This window comes from Oncorhynchus gorbuscha, linkage group LG09 (assembly GCF_021184085.1).
Source record: "Oncorhynchus gorbuscha isolate QuinsamMale2020 ecotype Even-year linkage group LG09, OgorEven_v1.0, whole genome shotgun sequence".
NCBI lineage: Eukaryota > Metazoa > Chordata > Actinopteri > Salmoniformes > Salmonidae > Oncorhynchus > Oncorhynchus gorbuscha.
This window is the reverse complement of record NC_060181.1, coordinates 24,876,161-24,903,937: the sequence shown is the minus strand read 5'-3', so window position 1 is coordinate 24,903,937 and position 27,777 is coordinate 24,876,161. Positions and strand designations below refer to the sequence as shown.

General features: G+C 42.8%; 1 protein-coding gene across 3 annotated transcripts in view; it reads right to left on the bottom strand.

The window, feature by feature from the left end:
- LOC124043314 (zinc finger protein 40-like) overlaps positions 1 to 27,777 on the bottom strand; it is a 90,867-nt gene that overhangs the window by 25,560 nt on the left and 37,530 nt on the right. For 2 of the 3 annotated variants that reach the window (XM_046361796.1, XM_046361797.1), the window contains exon 3: positions 1,049 to 1,105. The exons of the other annotated variant lie outside the window; for it this stretch is intronic. In XM_046361796.1, coding sequence (XP_046217752.1) covers positions 1,049 to 1,105 — 57 coding nt within the window. The remainder of the gene's footprint in view (positions 1 to 1,048; positions 1,106 to 27,777) is intronic. 3 annotated transcript variants of the gene reach the window in all.

The window sequence follows — 27,777 nt, the reverse complement described above, 5'->3', positions numbered from 1 at the left end:
TTAGGGTACATTGAATGATGTGCTGTTTACATCAGTATTATCATAGGGTTGACACAGGCTACCTCAAGTTATGTCACGCCCTGGTCGAAGTATTTTGTGTGTATCTTCATGTATTGGGTCAGGCCAGGGTGTGGCATGGGGTTTTTGTATTGTGGTGTGTTTTGTCTTGGGGTTTTGGTATATAGTGGGATTGTAGCTAGTGGGGTGATCTAGCAGAGTCTATGGCTGTCTGGAGTGGTTCTCAATCAGAGTCAGGTGTTTATCGTTGTCTCTGATTGGGAACCATATTTAGGCAGCCATATTCTTTGGTTGTTTTGTGGGTGATTGTATTTAGTGTCCTTGTAACTATCTACTGTTAGTTTGCACCAGTTTAGGCTGTTTCGGTTTTCGTTACTTTTATTGTTTTTTGTATTGATTCGTGTTTACGTGTGTTTTTTCATTAAACATGAATCGTAATCTACACGCTGCGTTTTGGTCCGACTCTCCTTCACCACACCTAGAAAACCGTTACAAGTTATCATTAACATCAGAGGACAAAATGTATTGTGTAGCAACCAGGCAAAGCTTTTTCAATACACTGACTGTCAGAAATTGCATCCTATTCCCTCTGTGGTGCACTAAATTTAACTAGGACCAATATGGTTCTAGTCAAAAGAAGTGTAATACATAGAGAATAGGGTGCCATTTCTGAAGCAACCAATGACTGCCTGAGGAAACGCAGACGGAAAATATCCAGGCAGTTTTTCCTGCGTTAAAAATGTAATCTCCATAATGTAATGACTGAACTCCACTAACACAGCGCACAAAGTACCAATACTTTTTCCTACGATGAGCTCAAAGACACTCCCAACATTTGCCACAGAACACCAGCAGTTGCAGCAGTACGTAAAATGGCACAGTACGTTCTTTACAAATCACTGCTTTACTGTAAGTATGGACAGGAAAATACATTTCCCTCACAGCATACACTTAGTTAACTAGCATATGTTGAAAGTGAAAGCATTCCATGAATTCCCTTTGATCGTTACTCAGCGATTAGAAATGATACCTTTCTGTGCGCCGGCTTTGGTATCTTTCAGTTCATTCTGTGCTTCTTCGATTTTATCTGCAACACAAGAAAGGAAGGATACCTGTTGGTTTTCAGCACACAGAAACAAACCAGAAGTAAGAGGCTGATTATTATCCACACTATAGGCAATGTAGAAAATAACTAATGATCCTAGGGATGCTTCCTACACTGGTGTTGTGATATGGAGAGGTTTTTTATTATAATAAGAACCAGACCTTCTTAGGGGAGGGAGAACACCAGAGTACTACAAAAACCATCATTATGAGAACAGCTCTTAGGGCTAGTACACACATAGGTAATGTCCCAAATGGCACCCTTTTCCAAATTTAGTGCACTATAGGGAATAAGGTATGAATTGGAACACAATGTTGAGAGCTCTTAAAATGCCTCAATGCCACAGCATATACATGTTAGCGGAAATGAGCTAAAGAAATGAACGCAGTGATAATGTAATTCTAATTACCTTTAAGAAACTGAAGGGATTCCATGAGGATCAATTTATGGATAAGATCAAGCACAACCTAGGCGACATCACAACACAACTCACATGGCTGTGTTATTTCCACCTCGATTAGACCTTTTATTGTGTGTCTTTGTCCCAAATGTATTCACACCCTTGACCTTTTCCGCATTTTGTTGTTAGACAAAATTTAAAATGGATTAAATTGACTGGCCTACACACAATGCTTCGTAATGACAAAGCAGAATTATGTCTATCACAAATTGTACACATTTATTTAAAAAATGAAAATCTAGTCAATAAATATTCAATCCCTTATTTATGAAAGCCTAAAGTTCAGGAGTGAACATTTGCATAACAAGTCACAAGTTGCACGGACCCACTGTGTGCAATAATAGCGTTTAACATGATTTCTGAATGACTACTTCATCTCTGTAACCCACACATACAATTATCTGTAAGGTCCTTCAGTCTAGCAGTGAATTTCAAACACAGATTTAAATAGAAAGAACAGGGAGATTTTCAAATGCCTCGCAAAGAAGGGCACTTATTGGTAGATGGGTGGGAAAAAAAGCAGACAAATAATATCCCTTTTGAGCATGATGTAGTTATTAATTACACTTTGAATGGTGTATCAATTCAACCAGTCACTAGAAAGATACAGGCGTCCTTCCTAACTCAGTTTCCGGAGAGGAAGGAAACCGCTCAGGGATTCCACCATGACGCCAATCCTAGAGGAAAACGTGGTTCAGTTTGCTTTCCACCAGACACTGGGAGATTAATTCACCTTTCAGCAGGACAAATACCTAAAACGCAAGGCCACATCTACACTGGAGTTGCTTACACAAAAAGACTGACAGCTGTAATCGCTGCCAAAGGTGTTTCTCACATGTATTGACTCGGGTGTGTGAATACTTATGTAAATGATATATTTCTGTATTTCATTGTCAATACATTTTCAAAAATAAACAAAAACATGCATGTTTTCACTTTTTCATTATCTGGTATTGAGTGTAGATGGGTGATAACAAAAACCTATTTAACCCATTTTGAATTCAGGCTGTACCACAACATGTGAAATAAGGGGTATGAATACTTTCTGAAGTGTCATGCCCTGACCATAGAGCGCTTTTTATTCTCTGTTGGTTAGGTCGGGTGTGACTAGGTTGGGTCATCTAGGTAATTATATTTCTATGTTGGCCTGGTATGGTTCCCAATCAGAGGCAGCTGTTTATCGTGGTCTCTGATAGGGGAAATGGCTGCCTAAATATTATCCCCATTATGCTTTGTGGGATCTTGACTACATATAGTTGCCTGTGAACACGATTGTTGCTTCACGTTTCATTTTGCGATTGATTGTTTTCTTTGAGTTTCACTTCCTAATAAAGAGAATGGAACCATACCACGCTGCATCTTTGTCCACTCATTATAACGATTGTGACATGAAGGCACTATAAAGGGAATATGGTGCCATTTGGTAGCTAAATTCTTAATTGCTAAATTGTAATTATTTCGCTACTATGGCCGATTCATTGCCTTGCCGCCCTAATCTTACTACATTTGCACACACTGTATATAGACTTTTGAAACATTCATATATATATATAAGCGTGAATGTTTTCATTATATATATAAGCATTGCTGCGCTTATAATGTGAAGAAATAAACGATTAGGCTATCAACATTTTAAGCTAAACATTCTGATCTGTTGTGTCAGCCACAGTGGGTAAAGTGTTAAATTCTACTGGTTGTATTAATTTGGAAATGATCGCATCCCACAACTGTCCCAGATCACGTTAGGAATATTTATTTCTCGCACAGAATAGGTCGACTTTGTACAATGGGGGATATTAGATTGACATAGGCTTGTGCTTTTGCTGTTCGTTAGACCTACTCATCTTGTTGGCTGCCGAAAAGTAAATGTAGCTCTTACAATATCTTCAATATGCACCTCGGAATTGAATTAGGACGCGAGCAGTTGCGTCCTGGATGTGTCTGTCTTCACTTGTAGCCTGTAAAAGGCATGGATTTTTTAGAATGCATTACGGCCACACAAAGGGGATGCTGCAGGGAAATTGGAGGCATTATCAAGTTCTTGTCAAATTGAAGTCTGCGAAAGTTACATTAATAACTCTAAATTAAGCATATAGGAATAACTATTTCTTTGTTAACAGCACAACACAGAATAGACTAATGTGCTCACTCCCTCAAATCGCTTGGTGAAAATATCCTTTCTATTTTATTCAGCTTTGTTCAATTGTATTTTTCATACTATAAAATAATGCCACGGAATTCTAAGCAAATCTTGTCTGCTAAATGAACTAGTGTAGCCCACAGCCATTTGAAATAGACTAATGGATTTATTGTGAAGGTATAGGCTATATTACATGGATTTATTAGACTTTTGAAAATGTAGACGTTCCAAAGGTCTGCATCAGTGGCTTGTAGGCTGTGTGTGGTAGCCAGGAGATTATGTGTTTGTTAATTAACTGTCAATTACCGTGAGACCAACAGTCATTTGCTTGACAATCATCGTCTGATGAAATTGTGACATTCCCCCCCACCACCACCCCTAGCAATCTTAACCAGCCACAGTTTAGTTTGCGCACGTGTGTGTATTTACTTATTTGGGAGCGTGTGTGTGTGTGTGTGTGTGTGTGTGTGTGTGTGTGTGTGTGTGTGTGTGTGTGTGTGTGTGTGTGTGTGTGTGTGAACTGAGATAGCCCTCTGACAGGGGACACAGACTGATAGCATGTTCTTGGCACTGAGGCCTGGTTGGTATGCCTCCAGTGACAGAATCAGTAACCACAGAGTAACAGAGTCCCTCCGACACACACACACTTTCCTCAGCTTCAGTTCATAGAACCACATTGCCTACTAGAACTATCCCCCCAAAGCTCCCTAAAGCATTATTGCAAACTCATTTAAAATAATAATAAATACTCATTTTCATTGGTCAGGGGATTTGAGGGTAGACTTTTACTATTATGCTTTATTGTTTGTACATGTATTGCATTAGACCACACTGGCAATCTAATCTTCACTGATTACTACTACAACAGAACAATCTGAGGGGTAATATGGGGTATAAGACCAGGGACAGCATTCACCATAGATCAGAATACACACACCAAATGATTGATGACACACCTATTAAGTATAAGCCACTATGCCCAGTACTGAGTGCACACCGCCTCTGAACCTTAGTGAACAACACAGTTACAGTATGAAACAGTGAAGGAGGGAGAAAGGGAGGCACTGGCTGCATACCAAATGGAACCCTATTTCCTTTATAGTGCACTACTTTTGAACAAGGCCCATGACCAGGGTCCAAATGTCAGGGACTCCAAAAGTAGTGCACTATAAGGGAAATAGGGTGTGATTTGGGATGAAGATAACACACTTAATCAGAATGCTAGGAGTTAAGACCGTGGGGAATGATTAGTGTTGTTCCTATTCCCCTCATTAAGATTCCTAGCTACTGTTATTACTGTGTGTGTTATTCCAGTAACCCTGTTATTAAAGGCAAGCTTTCAGAAGAGCCTTTTATGATGTGATGTTGGACATGGTTGGGATGACAGCCAGACAGCTACGCGTTTCACGAGAGGGAGAAAATGGAGAGATGTTAATCACGCAATTTTTACATGATTAATCAAATATAACGTTGAACAGAGCACAAAAAACGGGTTGTGTCCCAAATGGCACCCTATTCCCTATATAGTGCACTGCTTTTGAACAGAGCCCTCTAAGACTAGTGCACTATATAGGGAATAGAGTGCCATTTGGGACACATATCTAACTGGAATTTAAACGGAGGGAGGGTCAACATTTGTTTTAGGGTATTGAACTCATGAAGCTATGTTATGGTTGCCAGTGACTGGACTGCTGTCGAGTGCAGGTTTAAGGAAAACAGAAAAATCTGAAGTTCATAAGATGCTTTCATACAAGAAAGCAGAGACTATAAATCAGTTCAATGCAGCTGTTTTCCATTTGACACAAGGCACTCCACCGACCTAGGCAGAGTCTGTGGTAGTACAAGTAGGTTATACAACACTTTGGTTACACTTTCATAGATGAATTCCTTGATTTTAATGAGTTAATTATTACAACTTAGACAGCTGCTTTCACCCTGTATTCAAGCAGCAAAACTGGAACATAACACCCAGTGTAATATGTCCAGATTGTGATAAATTCAGAATTGATTCCCATTCAACTCATGAGTTGAAATTCAAATTGAATTGTCCACACCCCACAGGATGTAGAATTAGAATTTCAGTTTGAGTGACAGAAAATAGCATTTCATTCAGTGCAATGAAAAAAATAAATTTCACTCTGTCATAGAACATGAATGTTTCATTGAATCTTCCAGGTCAGATACAGTAACTTTTATCTGGAAACAATGTTCATATACTCTTAACCTTAGTGCTAGAATAGCCAATTATGTTTCCACCAACCATTTAATTTGTTTGTTATTTTTTAAAGCTTTATGCTCAACTTGAGGGTTCAACTAATGCATTCAGAGATTATTTTCCCCATATTGAACAACATTTTTGTGATTTTGTTTTCCTTGATCATTCATTTTAAGAGTTGGACCTGACAATTGCATGTATATAACGACATTTTATGTGTACACTCAATGACCAGTTTATTAGGTACACCCATCTAGTACAGGGTCAGGCCCCCTTTGCCTCCAGAACAGCCTAAATTCTTTGGGGGGTGGCAGGTAGCCTAGTGGTTAGAGCATTGGGCCAGTAACCAAAAGGTTGCCAGATTGAATCCCCGAGCTGACAAGGTAAAAATCTGTCGTTCTGCCCCCGAACAAGGCAGGTAACCCACTGTTCCTAGGCTGTCATTGTGAATAATAATTTCTTAAAACCTGTTTGGGGAAGGGGGTAGTATTGTCACCTCCTGATGAGAAGTGTGCCCAAAGTAAACTGCCTGTTACTTAGGCCCAGAAGCTAGGATATGCATATAGTTTGTAGGTTTGAATAGAAAAAACACTAACGTTTCCAAAACTGTTAAAATAATGTCTGAGTATTACAGAATTGATATGGCAGGCTAAAACCTGAGGTAATTGAAAGCCTATCCACTATATAAAGGGATATGACCCAGATTGCATTCCCTATAGCTTCCACTAGTGTCATGCAGGTGAAAGAGGACCCAAAAGCGACTTGGCGAAAACAGAGTCTTTAATCCAGTAAAGTAAATACAAACAAAAAACACAACTTTCACTCGAAATGACGAGGACAAACTGGAGACTCGATCTTGAACAGCAGGTGAACAGCAGGTTGCCTCGGGAAGGCACTTGAACCAGACAGACTCAGACACCTGCTCACCACGCAGCATCTGAGGAAAACACGACACGACAGGGCGATACACAAACACAGCACGGTGAATTCTAGACAAGGAACCGACAGGACAGGAACGGAACACAAAGGAAGAAATAGGGACTCTAATCAGGGGAAAGGATCGGGAACAGGTGTGGGAAGACTAAATGATTGATTAGGGGAATAGGAACAGCTGGGAGCAGGAACGGAACGATAGAGAGAAGAGAGAGCGAGAGAGTGAGAGAGGGAGGGGGAGAGAGAGGGATAGAAAGAGGGAAAGAACCTAATAAGACCAGCAGAGGGAAACGAATAGAATGGGAAGCACAGGGACAAGACAAGATAATAAATGACAAAACATGACAACTAGCTGTGAACAGTCTTTAGAGATTGTTTCAGACTTTTATTCTGAAAAATGAGGGAGAATGACCACTTTCAATGAGTGGACAGTGGAAAGTCCCAGAGCTGTTTGTTGCGCGCAACAACCTTTCATTTTTCTTTTATATTGACGACGCTATTGTCCGGTTGAAATATTATTGATTATTTAGACAAAAAAACAACCTGAGGATTGATTATAAACATCGTTTGACATGTTTATACGATCTTCACTGGTACTATTTTGATTTTTTCGTCTGCCTGCTGTGATCGCCTTTGAGCCAATAGATTACTGAACAAAACGTGCCAACAAAACGGTTTTGGACATCAGAAAAAAAAAAAAAAGCGTCTGATAAATGGCATATATATATATATATATATATATATATATATATATATATAAGAGGGACTTTATCGAACAAAACTAACATTTATTGTGTAACATGGAGTCTCCCTTTAACCCCTCTCTCTCCATATTTTACTCCCTTTACATTATCTCTCACTCTGTTTTACCTCTCCCTCACTCTCAAATCTCTATGATGAGCCCAGTCAGCAGCCCATTAATAGAGGCAGCATCCAAAATGGCACCCTATTCCTTATTTGGTGCACTACTTTTTGGTACCATTTGGGATGCAGAAAAGTCTCCCGGTATAAAGACCCTCATGTCAAACTTCGATCCAGGCAACGTGATTATATCTGGGGATCAGATTGGTGGTGGAAGTGGCTTGTGTGGGCAGGATGCATGTCAATTAAGCTGCAGAGCCGTGGGCCTAAAACGAGTCATCGTTGGCGCTACCATGACAACCAGGAATCCTATCCTCATTGCAGGCTGCCCCCACACACGCACACACACTACCCCCTCTTTGCTCACTTCAGTGTGAGGTGGAATGTGATTAAACTGGTCCCCATGGACCAAAAATGACAAATCACAACCACCACATGTGAAACATAATTGACTTGGCTACAACGCCCACATGTTAGTGAATTCCCGAAACACCAAGCCACAGCAAGGAGGAGGAGGAGCATTGCTTGCTCTTAACTCTTCAATGAAACAGGGCCCCTGTCAGCATTAGGCCCAAATTAATACAATTGGAGGAGTGTGCCCATGAGGTTCAGGGCACCTCTGCAGCAAACACCTGGCTCGGACTGAGGCTCTCCTCGTGACAGGCAGCACCCACTACCTGCTACCTGTCTCGGCCTGCTACTAGAAAACCACCAGGCTCCTCGTGTCCTGCCTGCCCACCTCCCCCTGCCAGGCAGTAACACACTTAGCTACGCTCAACAGCCTGCTCTGCCCTTCTGGTGCCTGGGCCTAGCCATGCCCACTATGCCAAACAACTAAGTGAATCTGTGATTGGCATATGTGTGTTCAGTTCAACAATGGAGCACAATGCCTGGTGGGCTGCAGAGCAAACAGTATGGTGGATGGCTTTATTATTGGCTGCATTCCAAAATATACCCCATCCCCTATATAATGCACTACTTTTGACCAGGGCCAATAGGGCACTATGTATCTGGCAATAAACAGAGAGAACACAGTGGCAGAATACCTGACCTCTAACTGACCCTAAAATAAGAAAATCTTTGACTATGTCCAGACTCAGTAAGCATATCCTTGCTATTGAGAGAGGCTGTTGTAGGCAGATCTGGCCCTCGAGAAAAGACGGGCTATGTACACACTGTCCACAAAATGAGGAAACTAATTTCTAATATTTCTAATATTTTTTTGTTGATGCGGTTGTCCTCTCACTTGTGTTTGTTTATTTCACTTGCTTAGACAATATAAAATGTTTCCAATGCCAATAAAGCCCCACTGAATTGAGAGAGGGGAAAAGTGAGACTGATGCTGCTGCAGATGAGACAGGAACAGACAGCCATCCCCCACTTCTCTGTCACAGCAAGGGAGAGAGATGAAGATTGTGTAACTCAAAGAGCTACCTCCTCCTCGGGCACTCTTCCTGTCGTCTGAAAATAAGATATTGCTTTTTCTGCAGCTCTCAGCAGGGACCTACTGTACAGTATGGTCTGTCTGACACATGTTTGGGTCACCCTTACAAGAAACCATTAGAGATGCCTATGGGTCTGGGGAAAACAACCAATCACAGACAAGAAAAGATATTAAAAAAAGAAGAACCTACACCCTATTCTAGGAAGTACAGTAAGCTCCTGGTTACGGTCAGTGGGTGACACACACACTGTGGTAGATGAGATGAGGAAGCCCAGTGACTAGTGTCCTATTACCCAACAGTCTATCATCATCAGCAGACTTACAGGCTAGTGCACACTGCTTTGACCTTCCCCACTCCCACAGACACTCACTGGAGCGACTGGCTCCATCAGCCTTAATAGACCAGGAGGTATGGAGAGAGTGTGTGAGGATGAGAAAGAAACTGCAGTGCTGTGCTGAGTGCTCCGACTCTCTCCGTCAATCATAGTGGACAAGGAGGGAGGGATGGAGAGAGTGAGAGGGGGGCAGAGAACGAGGAGAAATTAAAATAAAAAGGGAACCACGCAGACTTCAGTGCTGACTGCACGTCTGAGAGTTTCGCTTCTCAAAAGCCGTGCAGCATGACAAACAAATAATTCAGGCGAATCTCACTCCGTCTCTCTGTCTCTGTAGTTACGGGATCAGCTTCTGACTACTAAGCACTCTGCGAGGACAGGAGGGGAGGCAGCGTGGGAGGATGGTAATGGTGCAGCATTTCCTGTTGGGGCTGGGCGCGTCTCGTTCCATTGGGATAGACTGGGAGGGAGATGGTTGTGGTGTGGTGTGTATAGGCAAGATAGTGAATGGACAAAACATGCATTATGCACAAACTGAGTCAGACACCCAGTCACAACTTACAAGTTCGGTTTTGAACATGTACACACACACACACAAGTTTTGGTGTGGGTTCTTTACAGTGCGGCTGGCCCCACAGGAAACAGTGGGAAGTAGGTAGGCAGGCAGGCAGTAGACCGGCAGGCAGCAAACAGGCGTCCATTGATTGGTGGGAATCTTCCTTGAACAGTATCAGTCAAAATTTTGGACACACCGACTTATTCAAGGGTTTTTCATCATTTTTACTATTTTCTACATTGTAGAATAAGCAACCGACAAGTGCTCAGCATATGTGGGAACTCCTTAAAGACGGTTGGAAAAGCATTCCAGGTGAATCTGGTTGGGAGATTGCCAAGAGTGTGCAAAGCTGTCATCAAGGAAAAGGGTGGATACTTTGAAGAATCTCAAATATATTTAGATTTGTTTAGCACTTTTTGTTTACTACATACTGTAATTCCATGTGTAATTTCATAGTTTTGATGTCTTCTATTTATTCTACAATGTAGATAAATAGTCAAAAGTAAGAGAACCTTTTAATGAGTAGGTGTGTCAACATTTGACTGGTACTGCATATAAAACTACAGTGGTCAGATTGAGATGTGTTGGTTGGGGGGTTTGTGTGGGTGTGTGTTTGCGTAATGGCGCGGGTGGTGACAAATGTAAATTCTGAAACTTCCATCGCTATTAGACAAAAATCTGTCCTGTGTAAATAAAGAGACAGACTGCCAAACCAAAACACATGGCCAAGCAGAGCTAAATTATGATTTGTTTCTTTCTCAGTTGCCAATCATGGAAGGTGTGATTATGGTGCTGAAATAGACCCAATGATTCAGACTGGCTCTAGAAAACAGAACTAAATGACATTGCTGGTTGATATTTACATTTAACAAACAATCAGGAACACATCAAACAGGTATGTAATTCAATGTGTCTTACAAATCACTCACGGAATGTAAAATGTCAGAAAATATGTTCTATCAGTGGAATGGGTAAAGATTGATCTAATTGAAATAGATCAAATAAAACAAAACAAATTAAACAAAACGCAAATTTAGTAAAGAAATTAGGGAAAAGAAAATAGGAAATCAGTCCATGTGATTGGTATCACTTCCTGATTGATTAAGACAGGGGAGAGAAATTATAATTGAAATGTTACAGCCAGCCCAAATACACACACACACACACACACACACACTCTTTCCTTTCTCTGCATAAAACCCCAAAACGGGAAACAAAACAAGCCACACGTCAAAGTTGATTGGATCAAAATCTCAAGTTCCCAATTGGTTGGTTCTTCTAGGGGCCGTGAACCAGAGCTAGTGTGTGTGTGTGTGTGTGTGTGTGTGTGTGTGTGTGTGTGTGTGTGTGTGTGTGTGTGTGTGTGTGTGTGTGTGTGTGTGTGTGTGTGTGTGTGTGTGTGTGTGTGTGTGTGTGTGTGACAGAACGAACATCCAGACTGCGGTTCCACTCAACTGACTCCACGGACAGACAGCCAGCAAAGGCGACCGGGACGGCGCGGGGTAGGAAGCATGTTCCATTAGATTCAGTGTAAAAACAACCTTCACATGCAGTCACACACATACACACGCACAACAAACCTCACACAAGCCCTTCGGACCAGCCGAGGTAAGCTGAGGGCTGGGTGATTGTCGCATGGCTGAGACTAAGATTACTTTTTTTAATGCATTCCGTAATCACATTAATTATATCTAATTAATAGTATCTAATTACTTTAGCCCGAAGTTGCCATGTCTTCTGCACACTTGGCTAAAGCTAAATGCTACATCAACACAGTCATTAGCTGAAGCAGGTCATTTGGAGAAGCCTCTGCCACTCACTCACTGCAGGTCTGAGTCCCAAAGAGCACCCTATTCCCTACAGTATATAGTGCCCTACCTTTTGACCAGAGCCCTTAGGGGTGGGATATGGGGAATAGGGTGTCATCTCGGACACGGCCTCAGTCACAACTCCAGACGTAGGTGTGGAGAAATTCAGCACGGGTGTGAGGTACATTAATATTAGGCTACCCTGAAAAACAACTACGCCTAAGAAATGCTATTAGCGCTCACCCCGCTAACTAGCTAGCCATTTCACACCAGTTACACTAACAAGCTGTTCTATCTAAAACCTACACCTTGCATGTTCATTTAACATTTGCTTCAGATGGGTCTCCTGTGGATAAACTTTAAAACAGACAGCAGTAGTGTTCTGAGGCAAAAACTGAAGGCTACATGAACTCTATTTCATTCCTAACATGTCGGTTCCCTCATCCCTGTCCCCTTACCATATGAATGTCCATATTAAATTGGTTGCCATTGTTGTTACAGTTGCTCTATGAGTGACAGCAGCAGAGCTGCTCCCTGTCACCTCTGCTCTCATCAAACACGTTGCTGTGGACGGTGGCAGTTAGCGGCACTCAACCCTGAACGCTCCCTCAACCCCTGGGGAGCAGTCCACCCATTCAGCTCACACACACTGTATAAGTCACGGGGGGTATATATAATAGCATTAGTGGGTGCTTATATTTCTCCTATTTCCCGTGTGTGAAATGGAGATATTTTTTTAATTCCCACTCCGAGACCCTCAGAGAGTGGAGGGGAGCTGGGCCAGCAGGGTCTGCCATTATCAACAGTGATCCTGGAGCAATTCAAGTGCCTTGCTCAAAGGCACAGACAGATTATTCACCTTGTCGGGTATTCAAACTAGTGACCTTTCGGTTACTGGCCCAATGCTCTAACCGCTAGCCTACCTACTGACTACTGTAAAGTATGTATCTCTCCATCCAGATACTATATAGAAGCTAGCTAGTCGGATCTCACATTCAACAAACACTTGATGACTGGCCTTTGTCCTGAAACACAAACAACAAGTCTTTTGTATAGCTTACATACTCATCCATCCGTCAACACAGTCATAAGTCATCATTTTTGGCCAAACAGCTGTGGAGCTGCAGCGGTAGCCACAGTAACTTGGCGACAAGGAGGGGAATTCCTGTCAGGGCAGAAGAGAGGGAAGGAGGAGATGGGAGGGACGGAGAAGAGGAAGGAGGGGAGCTGGGCCAGCCCAAACACAGTGATTGAGTATGGTGACGTCACTAGAAGAAGCTCTGGTACCCTCCAGGGGTTCCGGCTCTCAGCTCTCTCGTTCTTTTTTCTCTCTCTCAGCTCTTTTTCTTGCTCTCTTTTTGGAGCAAGAGCGTTCGTCTGAAGTGCCAGAGGCAATGGTGGAAGGAAAGGGAAGGGAGGAGCGGAGGGGGGAGGATGGGAGTTGGGGTGGTAGGCACTGCCTTCTGCCCAACTTCTACATTTACATTACATTTAAGTCATTTAGCAGACGCTCTTATCCAGAGCGACTTACAAATTGGTGCATTCACCTTATGACATCCAGTGGAACAGTCACTTTACAATAGTGCATCTAAATCTTAAAGGGGGGGGGTGAGAGGGATTACTTATCCTATCCTAGGTATTCCTTAAAGAGGTGGGGTTTCAGGTGTCTCCGGAAGGTGGTGATTGACTAACCCAACAAGGAGGAGATACAGGTGTTGAGTGAGCCAGTTAATTATTTTCTCCTCTCTCAGACCTGGTAAACAACTCAAACTCTGTTCTTTGTCTAAGCAGCTGTGGTGTTAACTTACTATATGCGCAAAAACATTAATTGGGTAGGCCTTATTTAGAGAGAAAATTAACAGATCGTAGGCCTATAGCAAAACTGGGGATACACAATTAATGTGGCATCTTCTTAAAGCCATCTTTCAAAATGAATCACTCAATTCATTGTTCAACTAAAACTTCATCTACACTTAAACAACTTAAAGGCCCTGTATAGCCAAAAACGTGATTTTCCCATGTTTTATATGTCTGGAACTCTATTGGAGGAATGCAACACCATTCTCCCACGAGAAATTCCATTTGTAGTTTTGTTGACTGTGGTGGAAAACTCCCCAGAATCTCACAAGTGTTCAGTTGAGTCGAGATCCGGTGACTGAGACGGCCATTGCATATGGTTTACGTCGTTTTCTTGCTCATCAAACCAATCAGTGACAACTCGTGCCCTAGCATTGTCATTATTTTGGTAGCCAAAATAATGGGCAAAATATTGGCCTGTCCAGCATTTTTATACATGACCCTAAGCATGATGACTAAGCATGATTGGATGTTAAGTTATTAATTAAATCAGGAACCACACCTATGTGTGACCACCTGCGTTCAATAGACACTGTAGCCCTCATTTCTCAAGTGTTTCCAATATACCTGTATATTTCCCCACTGAGTTTGGAATAATACTGTGAAAATTATTATAATGCCCTTTTAGTGTTAGAGCAGTTAGAAACCTGAATGGAGGTTTGGCCTGATTATTTGGGCCTGGGTATATAAAGAGGGAACTTCCCTGGGTTTCAGTTTTGGATATGGCTATTAGGGGAAGTCCTGAAGGCTAAAATAACCAGCCAACCTAAACAAGTGGCTTCACCCAATCAGATAAATATTTACCAAGGCCAGGGACAAACACAGGCTGTTTCCCAAATGGCACCCTATTCCCTATACAGTGCACTACTTTTACCAGAGTCGTATGGGCCCTGATCAAAAGAAGTGCACATCTGTACATAGGAATAAGTTGCCATTTGGGACACTACCCTAGTGAGTGACCACACTATTTTTTGCAATGTCACTGTGAAGTGGTGGTAAATAAATAGGCATTTATGTGTTCTGGTAAATCGTTGCAAAACAAAACCCAAACAGTGAAAACAAACCCAACACTAATTAGGGAGACACTGGGATAATTTGGCAGTAGTGTACTGTGGTAATTTTAGACAGGAATAAGGGTCACTGCCTGTAAACAACAAAGAACTACAGTACGAGTCAAAAGTTTGGACAAACCTACTCATTTAAGGGTTTTTCCATTTTATTTATATTTGACATTGTAGAATAATAGTGAATCAAAACTATGAAATTACACATATGAAATCATGTAGTAACCAAAAAAAGTGTTCAAGAAAATATTTGAGATTCTTCAAACTAGCCACCTTGATGACAGCTTTGCACACTCTTGGCATTCTCTCAACCAGATTCACCTGGAATGCTTTTCCAGCAGTCTTGAAGGAGTACTCACATATGCTGAGCACTTGTTGGCTGCTTTCCCTTCACTCTGTGGTCCAACTCATCCCATACCATCTGAATTGGGTTGAGGTCAGGTGATTGTGGAGGCCAGGTCATCTGATGCATCACTCTGCCAGGTCAAATAGCCCTTACACAGCCTGGAGGTGTGTTGGGTCATTGTCCAGTTGAAAAATAAATGATAGTCCCACTAAGCGCAAACCAGATGGGATGGTGTAACACTGCAGAATGCTGTGGTAGCCATGCTGGTGTCACCAGCAAAGCACCATCACACCTCCTCCCCCATGCTTCTCGGTGGGAACCACACATGCAGAGATCTGTTCTCTAACTCTGTGTCTCACAAAGACACAGCGGTTGGAACCAAAAATCTCAAATTTTGACTCATCAGACCTAAGGACAGATTTCCAAGGCTCTAATGTCCATTGCCCGTGTTGTATAGCCCTAGCAAGACTCTTCTTATTATTGGTATCCTTTAGTAGTGGTTTCTTTGCAGCAATTCGACCAAGAAGGCCTGATTCCACGCAGTCTCCTCTGAACAGTTGATGTTGATGTCTGTTACTTGAACTCTGTAGCATTTATTTGGGCCGCAATCTGAGGTGCAGTTAACTCGAATGAACTTATCCTCGGCAGCAGAGGTGCTCAGAACCTCAAAGTTATACAGCTGCACCATCGAGAGCATCCTTACTGGTTGCATCACTGCCTGGTATGATACCTGCTCAGGCTCCGACCACAAGGCACTACAGAGGGTAGTGCGTATGGCCCAGCACGTCACTGGGGCCAAGGTTCCTGCCATCCAGGACCTCTATACCGGTGTCAGAGGAAGGCCCTAAAAATGGTCAGACTCCAGCCACCCTAGTCATAGACTGTTCTCTCTACTACCGCATGGCAAGTGGTACTGAAGCACCAAGTCTAAGTCGAAAATACTTCTTAACAGCTTCTACCCCCAAAACACCAGTCTCAACGTCAACAGTGAAGAGGCGACTCCGGGATTCTGCCCTTCTAGGCAGAGTTGCAAAGAAAAAGCCACATTTCAGACTGACCAATAAAAAAAATATTAAGATGGGCAAAAGAACACAGACACTGGACAGAGGAACTCTGCTTAGAAGGCCAGCATCCCGGAGTCGCCTCTTCACTGTTGACGTTGAGACTGTTGTTTTGCGGGTACTGCTTAACAAAGCTGCAGGTTGAGGACTTGTGAGGCATCTGTTTCTCAAACTAGACACTTTAATGTACTTGTCCTCTTGCTTAGTGGTGCACCGGGGCCTTCCACTCCTCTTTCTATTCTGGTTAGAGCCAGTTCACGCTGTTCTGTGAAGGGAGTAGCACAGTGTTGTACCAGATCATCAGTTTCTTGGCAATTTCTTGCATGGAATAGCCTTCATTTCTCAGAAATAGAATAGACTGACGAGTTTCCGAAGAAGTGCTTTGTTTCTGGCCATTTTGAGCCTGTAATCGAACCCACAAATGCTGATGCTCCAGATACTCAACTAGTCTAAAGGCCAGTTTTGTTGCTTCTTTAAATCAGAACAACAGTTTTCAGTTGTGCTAACATTCTGTATTTGCAAAAGGGGTTTTCTAATGATTAATTAGCCTTTTTAAAATGATAAACTTGGATTAGCTAACACAACTTGCCATTGGAACACATTGGCCCACCCACATCTGTTGTATTCAAATTTGATTGAAACTCTGGGTCTTCCTTTCCTGTGGCAGTCCTCATGAGAGCCAGTTTCATCATGGCGCTTGATGGTTTTTGTGACGGCATTTGAAGAAACTTTCAAAGTTCTTTACATTTTCCGAATTGACTGACCTTCATGTCCTAAGATAATGATGGACTGTCGTTTCTCTTTGCTTATTTGAGCTGTTCTTGCCCAAATATGGACTTGGTATTTTACTATATAGGGCTTTCTTCTGTATACCACCCCTACCTTGTCACAACACAACTGATTGGCTCAATAGCATTAAGGAAAGCAATTCCACAAAGGATCTTTTACCAAGGCACACATGTTAATTGGAATGCATTCCATGTGACTGACTCATGAAGCTGGTTGAGAGAATGCCAAGAGTGTGCAAAACTATCAAGGGGTGGCTACTTTGAAGAATCTCAAATATAAAATATATTTTGATTTAACACTTTTTTGGTTACTACATGATTCCTCATAGTTGATGTCTTCAATAATATTCTACAATGTAAAAAATTGTAAAAATAAAGAAACCCTGGAATGAGTAGGGGTGTCCAAATTTCTCACTGGTATTGTGTGTGTGTTAATGGACGATAAAGAGTGTTTCTGTGTGTGTATTAATGGAAGTTTCACAGCAGGATACGAACATCTGAGTTGTGTGTGTGTGTGTGTGTGTGTGTGTGTGTGTGTGTGTGTGTGTGTGTAATATTCATAGGGTTATATTTTACAATTCACACAGTCACACACACAAACATGAAATTACAAGAATTCCTCTGATTTAAAGCAATTGCTTCGATCAACCCCCCTGCCTCCAATCCAGAGTGACAAAGCAGCAGATGAACAACAACTGTATTGAAGAAGCCTGCCTCTTCTTTAATAACATTCCCTATGAGAGGCTTTTCTATCAGTCTTTTCTCTAGACCGCAGCATAGTGTTTGTGTCAAATATGGTTGCGATCAGAACTGCAGGAATGGGACAGAAAGGCCACGTTCAAATGCTCCTTTATGCATCTGAAATTAACTGCCCGGCCAAGACCTTTATCAAAGATAATGTCAGCCTGTCTTTTGAACAACAGTGCACAAAAAATAAAATGTTCTTCACTTATTATAGCAAAATATGAAAGATAAGGAAGACACGAGGAGTGTCAAAAATGTGCACTATTAAGCTTGTGTTACTGTTGCAAAATGGCATAAAATCAGTGGAGTCTTACACCAGTCCACAGAAGGAAAGGAGGGTCTCAGTAGGCTGAGAGGAGAGAGAGGCACTGCTTGCTAGCTACCTTGATGTTGTTGCTGCTGCCATGCCTCTGCCTCACGTTGTTACTCGGTGCCAATCACCGACAGGCAGGCAGGAGGTAACGTTACATAATCACACCCAGTGGAAGACCGCTGACAGAGGAGAGCCTTCTCTCTACCCTCCCCCCACGCTCTCCATCTCTCCCACTCCTCACTCTTTCCATCTCTCTTCCCACTCTCTCTCCCTTTTCCCCTCCATCTCTTTTGCACCCGTATAACAGCATAACAAAACAAAGACATCCACTGAACATCAGGTTAATGTCGTATCAGACCACTGTTACAGAGTATTATTGCATCCAGATGGTAAAGAGATCGTAACAATCCCGTAAGCTAGTTTTTTCCACCCTTTAATTTCATCATGGTGAATGTTGGGGCCTGGTCAAAAGTAGTGCACTATAAAGGGAATAGGGTGACATTTGAGATGAAGGTGTCCTTGTACCTCTAGCAGAGGTAGTAGGATGATTGTCATTAAAATACCTTGATGAAATAAAGCAGGGAGACCATGGCTATGTGGAACAAAACACTGAGGGAGAGTCTCTCTCTCACACCCACACACATAATGTACCTTCCACACATAAACACAAACATGACTGTGCGCATGCACCACACACAGACACACATGCACAAACACACATCACCCTATTGCTGTGATAGGGACTAGCTAATATTAAACCATGCATAGCATGGATTGTGTCTGAATGAGCTAAGTGAGCTGATGAGCTCATGGTGGGTGGAAGAGTCAGTCAAGACCACCTCCTCACACACACACACACACACACACGCAGCTCTTATCTGTGGGACTTGGCTGTCTGTTATGTAACCACCCCCCCATCCAGCAGCTCATCCTGCTGGGTTCACCTCGTCCTCCTTGGTCCTACGTCACTCTGCCCATGAAGAAACACACCACAAACATGTGCAGTAAGCAAGCCCTGCTTAAGGACTCACTCACTGATTGGACTGACTGAGGAGTTAGTGGGAGTGGAGTTAGCATTTAGCCTTGTTAGCCCCTGACCAACTTCAACCATCCTGTCAATGTTAATGCCAACAGACAGAGAGTAGCCTGCATTTACATTTTTCAAACGGAACCTTTATTTAAATAGGCAAGTCAGTTAAAAACAAATGCTTGCTTACAATGAAGGCCTACTGGGGAACAGTGGGTTAACTGCCTTGTTCAGAGGCAGAACGGCTGATTTTTACCTTGTCAGCTCGGGGATTCGATCCAGCAACCTATCGGTAACTGGCCAAACGCTCTAACTACTAGGCTACCTGCATCATCTGGTTGGGCACATATAATGAACAAAAAACATATCCCCACTAGGCTATTTTCCTTATTATACACTCTTAAAGACACAGGCACTCTTTTAAGATGTTACACATCATCCATAACATACCACCCTCCAAACTTGATACATATTATTTTACAGTAAAGGTAAAACAAATTCAAAAAGGATCAGGGAAAAGGGAGGCCTCAATCCCAACTCCGCCTGGACAGGATATGACAAACAGTTCACAGTGCCACACAAAAACACCACAAAGTAGCAGCAGCACTCTTAATGGTCTAAGAAGTTAGATGAAAGGAGAGAGAGATTACGAAAGAAGGTGACGAGAGGAGTCAATCAGAACCATGGCTACAGTAGAGGAGGTAAATAAAGAGGGGGATCAATGAGGATAGTGAAGGACCGATAATCAGCCGATATATCGGGCCAATATTGGCCTTTTCTATTCTATTAGCCCTTCTCTGTTGGCTTTGCAAAACTGTTGGTACTGTATGCCAGCCGACACTCACTGCCTGAGCCACGAGCCCTGCAGAATGCAGAGGAATGTCTAGCTAGGAAAATCAGCAGCAAGCTAGCTGTGACTGGAAATATTCATTTAGTTAATTCATTAATAATAAAGTTTGTGTCGGCATTCCCGGACATGCATGCAATAAACAAGCTAGCTAGCTAAGCAGATAGCTATGTGCCCTGTTAGTAAAGATTATGATAACTAACCCTTTCATCTGTGGTATTAGCTAGATTAGCTACTATGCTATCTACTGTAGATAAACACCCCTGCTAAGATATCAGGAGATAATAGCCAACGTAGCTATCCAACATTAGCTGGTTATCCTTATCCTTTTGAACATGCACCATTTTTGGCAACGAGCCATCTGACTTGGTGTAAGGTTAGCTATTTACTGGTGTGATGATCTGACCAGCCACAATCGTATCCGTAAATTGACAGTTCACAGTCAGATTAGATGATTGTTGTAATAGGGAAAGTGGGAAGTGTTTTAAGCGGCCTAAATAAAGGTTGGAAATAGGTTTAGCAACCTAAGAATATTCCTGCAGGTTTAGGGGCCAAGAAAGCTGTAGATCAGCGCGAGCGAGTGTGCATTCTCACTTCACAAACTATGGACAGACTTGAGTCACGGACAGAACGTGCATAGCCTTTTCAGCTTTTTTTCCTACCCTCAGTCTCCTTGTTAAATATTATTCACATGTATGGATTGGTTGCAAATGTCATTGAGCTAGTTCTCATAGTAACAGTAAACAGCAGCAAGTGATATGAGCGATGGGGAGATATGTAACAGTAGGATCAGGTTACAATACGCCCATTTCTTGACAGATAGCTGAACTAGCCATTTGAGTCACTTGTTAAATCCACTTCAAATCAGTGACGATGAAGGGGAGGAGACAGGTTAAAGAAGGATTTTTAATCAAACCCAATATTAGGAAGGTGTTCTTAATGTTTTGTCCACTCTGTGTAAGTCCCAAATGGAAGGAGCACAAAGTCAAAAAGTCAATGCATGCACACACCCTTACTGACTCCACATTCACCTGTTTTGTGAGTAGGCCTATGCCATCTTAATTCACAGTTTATCAAAAGATTTACCATTCAAATAAGTATTACAATTATGTTGCTTTGTAGTTAATTTAGTAAAAAATGATAGATAGATAGATAGATAGATAGATAGATATAAAATATATTTTTTAAAATGTATATATTAATCTCTGGGAATATTTGTCATAAAAATGTACAAATATAATGCTTTTGAATATCGGCCTAAAATATCAGACATCGACCTCCTTGACCCCCAAAAATCGATATCGGCCCTAAAATATCTATATCTCCAAATGAAAACCATTGATACAGTAGGAGGTAAAGAAAGAGGGGATCAATGGAAAAACATGGATACAGTAGAGGAGAACTGAAACTCAACAAGCTCTATATGAGTATAAGGCTGTTTCAATAACACGCAGCCATAAATCAACGCACGCACAAACACATCACAATACCTGTGCAAGAGGCAGAGAACTCTGTTCTGTTGTGTAGTCTGAAGTCTCTGTCTTCTCTTCTCGTCTTTCCTTCGAGTCAGACGACATGTAGCTTACAGGGGAACACCTGACCTAACATTCCCCACACAGTCGGTCAGTCAGACATGCTCCCCCAGAACAATAACCGGCTGACATTCCTTCTTGCCCCCTCCTCAACTCCTGAAATGCCACAGCAGAGCAGAAAGGAAGGCAGAGAGCCTCCGTCTGGTCACCGTCTGTCTGTCTGAGAACTCACTCACTCAAAAGTCCACTGAGTGAGACAAGAGTCTGAGCTTTCTCTTTACACTTCTGCCTGCCTCCCCTTTTGCTGGAGCGGCAGCTTGCATGCAGCCAAGCTTCCCTTCCTTCTCTCTCTTTCTGCCTTGCCTTTCCTTTTTTTCGTCCCTCTCTCCTCCAGTTTTTTTAATCCCAGCTCTAAATCAGGGAAAGCCCTGGCTGCCATTGTGCCGACTTCCCCTACCAAAGCGTCAGCTCGCTCGCTCGCTCACTCAAATCAAATCGTATTTGTCACATGCTTCGTAAAACAACAGGTGTAGACTAAATGCTTATTTACGGGCCCCTTCCCAACAACTCAGAGAGAGAAAAAAAGAATAATTGAAAATAAAACACGTAATAATAAAATAAGTAAGAAATACAGATTAACGTGGCTATATCTCTCTCAAAACAATCTAACCAAAGCAGGATGCAGGAGCAAAAAAAAAAGATCTGGTGCCTAATTCCGCTTCACACAAATACAGACACACAGAGGCGTAATGCACCCATTATTTTAGAGGGGGCATGAAGTATGTGAGTTTGGAGGGGGGGGTGGAAATTGGAGAATTTACCATTTTTCAAACACCATAAACAGCTTTTTTCCTGCAATCCTGAGCCATAGTCATTATGTTCAATTGTAATTTTATTGAGGGTGTTAGACTGACTGTTGTTATCACACAACAGACTGCACTAACATGCCTAGGATATTACATCCACATTACAACACAGTACATGGGATCATAATCCCCATAGATTGTAAAGCTGCCGCGGTCATCCCCCTCTTCAAAGGTGGAGACACTCTAGACCCAAACTTTTAGATCTATATCTACCCTACCCTGCCTTTCTAAGGTCTTCGAAAGCCAAGTTAACAAACAGACCACCGACCATTTCGAATCCCACCGTACCTTCTCCGCTATGCAATCTGGTTTCCGAGCTGGTCATGGGTACACCTCAGCCACGCTCAAGGTCCTAAACAACATCACAACTGCCATCAATAAAAGACATTACTGTGCAGCCGTAGTCATCGACCTGGCCAAGTCTTTCGACTCTGTCAATCATCGCATTCTTATCGGCAGACTTAACAGCCTTGGTTTTTCAAATGACTGCCTCGCCTGCTTCACCAACTACTTCTCAGATATAGTTCAGTGTGTCAAATCGGAGGGCCTGTTGTCCGGACCTCTGGCAGTCTCTATGGGGGTGCCACAGGGTTCAATTCTCGGGCCGACTCTCTTCTCTGTATACATCAATGATGTCGCTCTTGCTGCTGGTGATTCTCTGATCCACCTCTATACAGACGACACCATTCTGAATTCTTCAGGCCCTTCTTTGGACACTGTGTTAACAAATCTCCAGACGAGCTTCAATGCCATACAACTCTCCTTCCGTGGCCTCCAACTGCTCTTAAATGCAAGTAAAACTAAATGCATGCTCTTCAACTGATCGCTGCCCGCACCTGCCCGCCCATCGAGCATCACTACTCTGGACGTTTCTCACTTTGAATAGTTGGTTAGACTGTAAACTCTCCTTCCAGACTCACATTAAGCATCTCCAATCCAAAATTAAATCTAGAATCGACTTCCTATTTCGCAACAAAGCATCCTTCACTCATGCTGCCAAACATACCCTTGTAAAACTGACAATCCTACCGATCCTTGACTTTGGCGATGTCATTTACAAAATAGCCCCCAACACTCTACTCAGCAAATTGGATACAGTCGATCACAGTGCCATCCGTTTTGTCACCAAAGCCCCATATACTACCCACCACTGCAACCTGTATGCTCTCGTTGGCTGGCCCTCACTTCATATTCGTCGCCAAACCCACTGGCTCCAGGTCATCTATAAGTCTTTGCTAGGTAAAGCCCCGCCTTATCTCAGCTCACTGGTCACCATAGCAGCACCCACTCGTAGCACGTGCTCCAGCAGGTACTTCACTGATCACCCCCAAAGCCAATTCCTCATTGGCCGCCTTTCCTTCCAGTTCTCTGCTGCCAATGACTGGAACAAATTGCAAAAATCACTGAACCTGGAGACACATATCACCCTCACTAACTTTAAGCATCAGCTGTCAGAGCAGCTTACAGATCATTGCACCTGTACATAGTTCATCTGTAAATACCTCATCCCCATATTGTTATTTATTGTTTTGCTCCTTTGCACTCCAGTATCTCCACTTGCACATTCATCTTCTGCACATCTATCACTCCAGTGTTTTAATTGATAAATTGTCATTATTTTGCCAATATGACTCTTTATTGCCTTACCTCCCTAATCTTACCTCATTTGCACACACTGTATATATATTTTTCTATTGTGTTATTGACTGTACTTTTGTTTATTCCATATGTGTCGCACTGCTTTGCTTTATCTTGGCCAGGTCACAGTTGTAAATGAGAACATGTTCTGAACTGGCCTACCTGGTTAAATAAAGGTGAAAAAAAAAAAATTAACACACATCATCAATACAGGCACATATCATGGCATCATAATTAATACACAAATATCATGATATTATCATAAAACGCCAGATTACATTTAAATCAAGTATGTTCTGTATATCTAAGCATACCTCTTGACCTGTCTGTATCCTTCTTTTTTAAAGAAACTAAATATCCTTCTCTGTGTCTCTAGTCAAATCTAGGGGGAAAAAGATGTCTTAATCAGTACATTCAGTAATTGCTTGCTTTTCTAAAGTCTAGCAACCTTGCCAGCAGGCATGCAAGCTAAGATAGTTAGACAAGCGACTCGAACTCCATTGATAGCCTGAATTGGCTTGGTACCTAGTTATTGGTTGGGAGACAGGGAACCTATCTAGCTGGCTAGCTAAAGCCAACTTCCTAAAATGGCTGTTGCTAGTGTTTCAGAGAAACAACAAAACATGTTCATTATATTAATCGAGAAGGAATCAACAGGCTACATATCTTGAGCAAATGAAATTACAAACATACCTCCTGCGAGTCCTGCCCATCACCGGCAGCTAAAGTCAAATCAAACAACGTGTGTCTTTTCTCCGTGGTGCACCTTACTAAGGAGAATAAGGGGGGGGTGATTCCAGTCACTGGGGGGGGGGGGGTTCCAGTCACTCCTCGAAGATCAGCTGACAGATATGATTATGAATAATCATGATAAAACATGGGCTTAGAAATTATGTGTAGTTATTAAATTAACGTCGTAAACATTTTTTTTTTAAATCAAAACTTGACAAATCTGAGGGGGTGTACCCTTGTGCCCCCTATGGGCAAGATGTCTCTGCACACACACTGCTCAACAGAAGAGCAGATTAGCCGCTAACCCACTTGTGGTGCGCAACAACATCCATTGGCCCCACATCAGCTTTGACTACACATCGATCTGTCCTGTGCATTGATCCTATCTGCTGCTGGACCATGAGTTCTCGCTTCGCTCCTGCCGAGGAGGACATCCGTAGCTAATACACAAACATGGACTAATGAGTGAAGTTAACACACACATACACACATATCAGGACAGAAATAGACACAGAGAAACAGACACACACAAACACACATTCTCACATAGAAACAGACACACACACACACACACACATAAAAAGATAAACATATGCACAGTATACACACACTCTCTCACACACACACACACACACACACACACACACACACACACACACACACACACACACACACACACACACACACACACACACACACACACACACACACACACACACACACACACACACACACACACACACACAGAGAGAAAGAGAAAGACAGAGAAACAGACACACACAAACACACATTCCTACATAGAAACAGACACACACATACACACTCACACATAAAAAGAGAAACAGGGAAAAGTGCACACACACACGCTCTCTCCCTCTCGCTCTCTCACACACAGTACACACACACACTCTCCCTATTTCTCTCTCACTCTCTCTCTCACACACACGAACACACACACACAGAATCTCCCGCTCTCTCACAGAAACACACACCAGGAAGTCTCAGCAGAGGGAGTGCTGCACATTGTGTGCTGTGTACTTGCTGCTTGGTCTCAGCTGTGTTCTTCTCTCTGCAAGCTGGTGCTACAGCAGCCCTCTCTCTGTGTCTGTCTGTCAGTCACCTGGTTACAGAGTGACTCCACCAACACACTCCTGAGACACACCCCAGTTAGTCATTGGCGCACCCACACACGTGCAAACGCACTCACACACACAGAAAAACTGGGAGAGACACAGTTTTATTTTTTATAGCTCTTATATATATATATTTATTTATATATATTTATAAGGAACACCTGAGGGAGCATTGAGTCCCAGCCCAGCAGTTTCATTGCAGGATTTGTAGTCATAAACACACACACCATGTGAGAGCACACGCCCCCTATGCTCTATAAAATAAAGTATAGTCTAGTTCATGATAATATCCAGGCAAATGATAGGGCCCCTAAAACAGAATTTATGCTTTGTTTAGAAACACAATCCAGTTTCAGTGGGATCTACAGTATCTCGAAAAAACAATCATACAATTTAAGCACCTTCTCTCACCCTCGACAGACAGACAGACAGACAGACAGACAGACAGACAGACAGACAGACAGACAGACAGACAGACAGACAGACAGACAGACAGACAGACAGACAGACAGACAGACAGACAGACAGACAGACAGACAGACAGACAGACAGACAGACAGACAGACAGACAGACAGACAGACAGACAGACAGACAGACAGACAGACAGACAGACAGACAGACAGACAGACAGACAGACAGACACAGACAGACAGACAGACAGACAGACAGACAGACAGACAGACAGACAGACAGACAGACAGACAGACAGACAGACAGACAGACAGACAGACAGACAGACAGACAGACAGACAGACAGACAGACAGACAGACAGACAGACAGACAGACAGACAGACAGACAGACAGCACAAGTCGGTTGGGGACAGTCGCAGGGAGCTTAGAAATCCCCAGACAGTCAGAGTCTCTCTCTCCTGAGTATGCGAGTGAGGCGTAGTGTGCTCAGAAAACACCTCCCTTCACCATTTTTCCCCATGGCAACAGCTGCTAAAGGAAGACGGCCCACATGTTACACAACCAGCAGGCAGTCAACCCCCTCCTCCATCCCCCCTTCATCCCCCTTACTCATACAGCTATTTCCATTGCCTCCTTAAGAGCTCAACAAAGGCTACGCAAACGGAGCAGACACAGCCGCACAAATGTACGTAGAACTATGTTGAGCAACACAAATGGACCTCAGTCAGCTCTGTTGGCATATGCCCCTTCAACTCTTTTTACAGTAGACCCCCCCCCTCTCTCTTTCTTTCTCCAACACCTCATCTCCTACTTGCTCTCTTTCACACCCTCAATATCCAGGGCCTTGGTCAACATTTTTCACATTTTATTTTGGAGTCCCAAATGGCATCCTATTCCCTACATAGTGCACTGTTTACTAGGTATAGGATGCCATTTGGGAGGCAGCTTGGAAAGAAACACTGGTGTCATGGCTGACTGGCTTTTCCATTAGAAAAGGCTGTTTCCACAGTGAGTCTGGTCAACAAACTGAAGTGCTGTATCTCAAATGGCATCCATTCTCTAGTTAGTGTACTACTTTTGACCAGGACTATGGTCAAAAGTAGGGCACTAAATAGGGAATGGGGTGCCATTTGGGAAGCACTCGATAGCTGATGGAGGCTTGATGCCAGAGCTTGACCTGTAAGGAGGAGTGGAGCATGAGTTTCCCATCGTAAACCAGATCCTCCAGAGTCCAGACAATACATCAACCCCTTACACCTGACTGCCACCTGTCAGTACGGGCTCTGCTGCCTGTACACTGTCTGAGAGGTGAAAGGTCAGGAACCGTCTGAACCCGATCCCTCAGGAGTAAGTTAGTGAGTGTGTGTGTGTGTATAATATTGACCTGACTGACCCTGCTGACCCCACATTCATGTTCCTGATGACTCACACACCCACAGTGGGGGTCTTTCAATATATCAACATCGAACCACCCGCTAGAATCCATCAGGTCCACACAACCAAGGACAGGGCCATGCTGACACCAGCACACACTTTAGACC